The 8,121-nt window shown below is 44.7% G+C and overlaps 1 protein-coding gene across 1 annotated transcript; it reads right to left on the reverse strand.

Annotated features, from left to right (window-relative positions):
- Positions 1-1,388: 1,388 nt before the first annotated feature.
- Positions 1,389-7,743, reverse strand: LOC121554561 (ras-like protein family member 11A-like). Its single transcript, XM_041868167.2, has 5 exons — positions 7,227-7,743; positions 5,905-5,961; positions 5,590-5,672; positions 3,935-4,105; positions 1,389-3,600 (listed from the first exon to the last, which is right to left on the reverse strand). The coding sequence occupies exons 1-5, from the start codon at positions 7,375-7,377 to the stop codon at positions 3,298-3,300; spliced, it is 765 nt and encodes a 254-aa protein (XP_041724101.1). The 5' UTR covers positions 7,378-7,743; the 3' UTR covers positions 1,389-3,297.
- Positions 7,744-8,121: the final 378 nt, after the last annotated feature.

Genomic DNA, 8,121 nt, shown 5'->3' on the forward strand with positions numbered 1-8,121 from the left:
AGACAAGTGTGTTTCTGCTCATGTGGGAACTGGTAACCAGAGGCTTTCATGGATTCCCATTCATTCCTTTCCTCTGTGTGTGTGTGTGTGTTCCACTGTGTGCCAAGCCCAACTAATAATAGAGGAGAACAGTTAGTCCTCTCTCCGTCAGACAGTGATATCCATCACAGGTCTGGCCCTCTGTGCTGTGAGAGTCCTCAGGAAGATACTCTGAGATACAAGAATGAGATAATACAAGACTTGCAGAGAGCTGTGTTCAGAGGTCAGAGCTCTTCTTCTATGGTTGGCTGGGGCCATGTTGCTACTGTCAGAGCTCTTCTTCTATGGTGGGCTGGGGCCATGTTGCTACTGTCAGAGCTCTTCTTCTATGGTGGGCTGGGGCCATGTTGCTACTGTCAGAGCTCTTCTTCTATGGTGGGCTGGGGCCATGTTGCTACTGTCAGAGCTCTTCTTCTATGGTGGGCTGGGGCCATGTTGCTACTGTCAGAGCTCTTCTTCTATGGTGGGCTGGAGCCATGTTGCTACTGTCAGAGCTCTTCTTCTATGGTGGGCTGGGGCCATGTTGCTACTGTCAGAACTCTTCTTCTATGGTGGGCTGGGGCCATGTTGCTACTGTCAGAGCTCTTCTTCTATGGTGGGCTGGGGCCATGTTGCTACTGTCAGAGCTCTTCTTCTATGGTGGGCTGGGGCCATGTTGCTACTGTCAGAGCTCTTCTTCTATGGTGGGCTGGGGCCATGTTGCTACTGTCAGAGCTCTTCTTCTATGGTGGGCTGGGGCCATGTTGCTACTGTCAGAGCTCTTCTTCTATGGTGGGCTGGGGCCATGTTGCTACTGTCAGAGCTCTTCTTCTATGGTGGGCTGGGGCCATGTTGCTACTGTCAGAGCTCTTCTTCTATGGTGGGCTGGGGCCATGTTGCTACTGTCTGGCTCGTCTGGTAGGTATTCAGACATACTTGGAGGGAAATAAGTGTAAGTCCCAAATGGCATCCTATTTCCTACATAGTGCACTACTTTTGAACAGAGCCTATTCTGGATATAGTGTGCTACTTTTGGCCACCTGGGCCCATAGCAGTTCACTATATAGGGTGTATGGTGCCATTTGGGACAAAAACGTAAATATGAAGTGTTTCTGTTACTATTTGTAACATAGGCATCATTATTGGTTGATAAGTCCTACTGTGGTATTTCAGTGGGGGCTGACTGTTGGCTCTGGGAGGATAGCTGGAATGAGGGCTCTGGTGCCAGGGGCATACCGGAAGAGGGTCTTTATAATGGCTGTAGTGAGTATGTTTGTGTACAAGGGGTCGGGGAGTTTAGATGCTGAGAGACAGGAAGAGAAGGAAATTAAAATTAAAATGGTTGAAGAATGAGGTCAATTACTGCTCTCTCATTTTTGACTTCACACAAGTTCAGATTTCTTTATTAGCATTTCTAAACTACATCTCAAACATCAGGGTTGTGTTAAATAGAGCACTCAAAGGTAAACGGCTTAAAACACTTTGCAGAAAAAAAAGAAAAGTGTATTTCTTATTGGACAAGTCCAGGTAGTCCATACCTGTTTAAGTCCATTTTGTCCCTACTGAACATGACCCAGCAAAGCGATACTCAGCCACTATAGTGAAATGAATCCTTCTACTGGCACACACTGAGACTGATTAATTTGATAGGTCAAAGGTCAGGGGTCAGAGGTTAAAAGGTTGTGGGGGGGTGTGTGTCTGTATGGAGGAGGTTGGGGGCAACGACCAGATTCCAGATGCTGAGGAATGTGTTGTGGAACACTGTGCCCCAGTAACCCTAACCCTGACCCTGTGCCCCAGGCGTCGTTGTGTGTGTGTGTGTGTGTGTGTGTGTGTATCCGTGGGCGTCTGGGGGAACTGGGCGCTCCCTAACCTCTGGTGTGTTCCACAAAACTCTGACACAGCAGATAGAGGTGAAAGGTCATGAGAACTCAAATTCACATGTCTCTCCATGGTTGAGTCCCAAATGGCTCCCTATTCATTATATAATCCACTACTTTTGACCAGAACCCTATGGGTGCACTATATGGGGAATAGGGTACCATTTGGAACACAGCCCATGTCTCTTCCTCTCTGGCCTCTTATTAAAAAGTCAGCCAGAAAGATACATCCGTCGAAAATGGAGCCTGCACATATCTTTCCCTAAAGGGGCCGGCCTAAGGTGGCAAAATTACGGTAGCTTTTCACAAAATACCCTGGTTTTCCAGAAATCCTGGTTGAAGGATTCCAAATGTCCTGCTGATTCTCTCCTTATTCCAGGAAAGTTCCAACCGGGATTTCTGGAAAACCCAGAAATGTAAGAAAAGTTAGCAGACTTTTGCAAGCAGCAACCCTAGGCCTGACAGTGGTTTGGCTTAAGTTCCCCCTATAAGCGCTGGTCAGCTAGTGCTAATCCTAATGGTAGGGTAAGCTGATCCTAGATCTGTGGTTAGGGACTATTCAGAGGGAATCAGGCTGGTTCAGATAAGTACCGACCAGGATGGTCCTTTGTAGCTAAACTGGTAGAGCATGGCGCTTGTAACGCCAGGGTAGTGGGTTCAATTCCCGGGACCACCCATAGATAAAAATGCATGCACGCTTGACTAAGTCGCTTTGGATAAAATAGTCTGCTAAATGGTATATCATATTATGTCAAGGACTGTGGTTGAACGCGTTTATTTAGCAATGATATTTAATTAACCATGGCCTGTCCATGTTTTTCATTTTGAAAATATATAGGTTACGTCTCAAACGCACTCATTCCCTACATAGTGCACTACTTAGGCCCTGGTTGAAAGTAGTGCACTAAATTGGGAATAGGGTGCCATTTGGACGCAGACATTGTTTTTTTTGGCCTCTGGGTACAGTACATTTTCAGATGTATCAGTAGCAAGGAGAGTAGGATACTGCATGACAGCTCAGTACGAATAGCAATCTCAGAGTAGCCTATGATTGGTCCGTTAGGCTTGTCAGTCAAAGTCAGTATTTCAGTCTCCTCTGTCACCATTGGTTGGATGGTCAGAAAGGCTTGTGACATGACATACCACGTAGCACTCTGTTGGAAGTCTTGCTGTCTCTGTGTCATTCCTTCCACAAGGGGAATATATACACCTCTTTATCTTAATGTTCCATTCCAATCCAAATAAATACAATCCAGAACTGTTTCTCTCTTCTCACTGTTCCAATGAAATGACATCACAGGAGAGTCAACTGGGCTCAATCCAGAATTCCAATTCCGGAACCAGAACCTTTCGAACTAAAAAAAATAGTATTTTCTCATCATCATCATCATCATCATCATCACAGGGTGTTAGTGGAAGACTTCCCCTTAGAGGAGAGCACCTGTCGAAACCTCCTCTTCAGCTCCTGCATGTTGGGTGACTTGGGCCGGGCCAGGTGCAGCCCCCCTCTCCTCTTCTCCCCGTTACCCCCGCCCAGCGCCCGGCTCACCTCGCCACAGAGGTGCAGGAAGGCGGCGTGGACCCCCTCGTGGTTCTCCCTGGCAGACGCCTCAAAGTACGGCCCACCCAGAGAGGCTGCCAACGTCTCGCCCTCGTCAGCCGGCACCTGGCGGGCACGGAGGAGGTCATTCTTGTTGCCCACCTGGGAGGAGAGGAGAGAAGGATTAGAGAAATGTTAAGGCGATGTCCAGAAATACTTCCTGATAAAATAAAGGTTATCTATCTAATATATGCCATTTAGCAGACGCTTTTATCCAAAGCGACTTACAGTCATGTGTGCATACATTTTTACGTATGGGTGGTCCCGGGGATCGAACCCACTACCCTGGCGTTACAAGCGCCATGCTCTACCAATTGAGCTACAGAAGACACCAGTATGACAAGGACATACGGGGTGACTTAAATAGAACAGTTAAATAATAATAAAAACATCAAGCTCCCATTACAAATAGATGTAATATAACAGTCAAACCCACTAGTATAACAGGTATGTTCCCTGCAGGGTGGATGCGTCTGACGTGCTGGTAAAGAGGCTGTATGGTTCTATAACTGCTGTGGTCGGTAATGGAGAACACCAGAACGTATCCATCCGCCCAGTAGATAGACCTGTTGATCTGCTCCTGACAATATAGTCCCTCTGCATCGTCCTGGAGGGGAGAAAGGATGAAAATATTTAACCTTTATTTAACTAGGCAAGTCAGTTAAGAACAAATTCTAATTTACTATGACTGCATACCCCGGCCAAAACCGGATGACGCTGGGCCAATTGTGCGCCGCCCTATGGGACTCCCAATCACGGCCGGTTGTGATACAGCCTGGAATCGAACCAGGGGGTCTGTAGTGACGCCTCAAGCACTGAGATGCAGAGCCTTAGACCGCTGCACCACTCAGGAACCCAATATAGCATGTCACATCTGTCTGTCAATAATACTCAAAACCCACTGGTACAAACTGATGTAGCTAGTGATGCTTTCATCCACCCTCCTACACACTTATTAGTGTTATTATGAGAAGCCTGCTTATGGTTATTATTCTGCGATTATGGAGCAGACAGACAGAACGCCCTCTTTACCTCAGACAGAACGCCCTCTTTACCTCAGACAGAACGCCCTCTTTACCTCAGACAGAACGCCCTCTTTACCTCAGACAGAACGCCCTCTTTACCTCAGACAGAACGCCCTCTTTACCTCAGACAGAACGCCCTCTTTACCTCAGACAGAACGCCCTCTTTACCTCAGACAGAACGCCCTCTTTACCTCAGACAGAACGCCCTCTTTACCTCAGACAGAACGCCCTCTTTACCTCAGACAGAACGCCCTCTTTACCTCAGACAGAACGCCCTCTTTACCTCAGACAGAACGCCCTCTTTACCTCAGATTGTAGTCTGTTTACAAGACCAGGCCTTTGAACAGGTGGTTCGTTTTCAAAGTGAGTTTGATAAATGAATGGGAGACTACCTTAGGGAGTCACTGAAATCATCAAAACCACTACAGAGAGTAGAGAAAGATCATTGAGATATGCCCTGATACTGGCTGTAGGCTCATGTTCACAAAGTGTATCAGAGTAGGAGTGCTGATCTAGGACCAGGTCCTAACCTGCCCATATCATCTTATTCATTATGATCTAAAGGCAAAACTGATCATAGACCAGCGCCTTTACTCTGAGAGGCTTTGTGGATAGGGGCTCTGGTCTACTGTAACATGATATCTTCTTACTGATAATGAAGAACGCTAAACGAGGAGATGTTTCCACTCCTGGGTCAAATACATAAATAGGCTCTGTTTTTATTTACTGTAACTTTTAATTTTATTTAACCAGCGAGTCCCACTGAGGTTAGAAGACCACTATCCCAAGGGAGACTTGGCATGTAATTTAAAGGATTTGACATTTGAAAGTATTTCACCTATATTTGGCCCAGGTCTGGTTAGATAGACCCCTGGGCTGTAGCGAGGACTAGGAGTTACCTTTAGACTAGAGAGAGACACATGGGCATCCCAAATGGCACCCTACTCCCATTGTAGTGCACTTCTTCTGACCCAGTGCACATAAGGATCTGGTGAAAAGTAGTGCACTGTATAGGGAATAGGGTGCCATTTGGGATGCAAGCTTGTGTTGAGAGAGAGAGACCTACCTGTAGAGAGACACAGGGTGTGTCCTGAACCTGCAGTGAGACCTGTTCTCCATCTAGATTTATCTTTCTGGAGTAAAGGGCCCCTGGAAACAGAGATTAGCAACACATGACTGACTACACATTATGGCTAGATATGCAACAAATGAATGATGACGCAACACATTAGGATGCCTTGTACTGATCCGTTTTTTTTAATTTTTTTTAACACAGGAGGCTTTAGATAAGTAAACTAGTGTGTGGCTATTTCAAGGTTATTACAATGTGAAACTACAGATATTATATGAATGTGCACTGTGAGAATGATACAAATCCTACCCGTGTTTGCCTCATAGTCCCCGATGAACCTCTTGGTCAGAAACCTGACTATCAACGCTGTGAATAAAACAACGAGAGTGTCCATTGAGAAACACCTTGAGAATAATAATAATAAAATAATAATAATAATAATAATAATAATAATATGCCATTTAGCAGACGCTTTTATCCAAAGCGACTTACAGTCATGCGTGCATACATTTTTTTGTGTATGGGTGGTCCCGGGGATCGAACCCACTACCCTGGCGTTAGTAGTGACATAAGAGATTACTGCAGGCTATGTATCTTTCATTGTTGACATAAGAGATTACTGCAGGCTACTTATCTTTCATTGTTGACATAAGAGATTACTGCAGGCTATGTATCTTTCATTGTTGACATAAGAGATTACTGCAGGCTATGTATCTTTCATTGTTGACATAAGATATTACTGCAGGCTACTTATCTTTCATTGTTGACATAAGAGATTACTGCAGGCTACATATCTTTCATTGTTGACATAAGAGATTACTGCAGGCTACATATATTTCATTGTTGACATAAGAGATTACTGCAGGCTACATATCTTTCATTGTTGACATAAGAGATTACTGCAGGCTACATATCTTTCATTGTTGACATAAGAGATTACTGCAGGCTACATATAGACCAGTTTCCCATCAGTCTGTCTGCATCCCGACCCAAATTGGACCCTATTCCCTACATAGTGCACTACTTTTGACTAGACCCCTATGTGCCCTGGTCAAATGTAGTGCACTTGCTGTCCAACTGGTACACAAGAAAGTGTGTCGCCTAGAGGCCTATCCTACAGACATAGCCTAATACAATATCTAAGTCACATGTGTCAAAGTCGTTCCACGGAGGGCCAAGTGTCTGCGGGTTTTCGCTCCTCTCTTGTACTTGATTGATGAATTAAAGGTCACTAATTTGTAAAGAACTTCCCTCACCTGGTTGTCTAGGTGTTAACTGAAATTAAGAAAATAAAAACAGCTGCAGACACTAGGCCCTCCGTGGAATGAGTTTGACAGCCCTGATCTAAATGACAGGTGGAAATAGTAATAGGTACAATTTGTTTTAAAAGAAATTGACATGGATTGTCTGTATAATAAAAGGATATGTAGCCAATCCGTTTATCACAAACTGATGCAAATTAATTATTTTCATTCTAGCCATCATTCTCTATTTGCATAGGAAAATTACTTATAGGCCTAAAATTGATAGATCAACTCAAATATATAACTCTTTCACATTGATTCTGGTTTTCAGATTCTAACGGTGCGCTGCAGCGCACTTCTCCAAAAGTTATCAACCATGTCTCCTACCTGTTTTCCCGACGTTGCTCGCTCCTAAAACCACGATCTTAACGTTTTTGTTGGGCACGCAGTCTATAATGGGATACTCCGGTATTGGAACTAGCAGAAAGTTGCTAGAACCACTATTCATTGTTCTCGGTGGGTCGACAAGAAGACGCATTTAGAAGCCCCTTAGGAGTCCAGTCTGGGAATGCCGTTCGTCTCTTTCTCGTCCCCCCACTGCTAAAATATTCCACTGTCTCTCGATAAGAACATCAATTATAATCGTCTCCTCTGGCTGCTACTCGAAACAATCGTACCTACCATTTGTAGATCACTTGCATTGAGTGCGGAACAAATGGACAGAATCAAGTTTATTTTGGCGCCCGTGGTCCCAGAACGTTAGGCTATCCGACTGTAGATTGTATCCTTGGAACCGTTATTTCACATAGACTAAACAGAGACAGAGCACCAAATAGTCATATAAACCATGAAGGGTAGACAAGTCTATCCCGCCACTTCCCGAGCAGTTGTTAGTCAAGTGAGAGAAAAGAGTCAGACAAACCGGAGTGGGATGAGAGCGAAGGGGGCGTGAATGAGTAGCCTAGCATAGATTTGCTGACAGCACAACCCCTACAAATCGCTGACCTGTTAGCATCTGGCCATTTTATCTGTTTAGAATAGAATAGGCAAGCATAATGGTGCATAGGATATCATTTCTGGGGGTCTTTCCCCCAATGGTTATTAGCCTACATTTCAAGACAGTCAAGTATAATTCAATGAGTACATTGAATCAATTGCTGGAATTGAAGGCTAAAAACAAAATATTTTTGGAAATAGACTACGCCTACAGAGTAATTTAGTTCAACCAACTATTTCCACATTTTGCCAATATTCTGTATGACCATGCAGTGGTAGACTAGGC

Source organism: Coregonus clupeaformis, unplaced genomic scaffold, assembly GCF_020615455.1.
Source record: "Coregonus clupeaformis isolate EN_2021a unplaced genomic scaffold, ASM2061545v1 scaf0089, whole genome shotgun sequence".
Taxonomy (NCBI): Eukaryota; Metazoa; Chordata; class Actinopteri; order Salmoniformes; family Salmonidae; genus Coregonus; species Coregonus clupeaformis.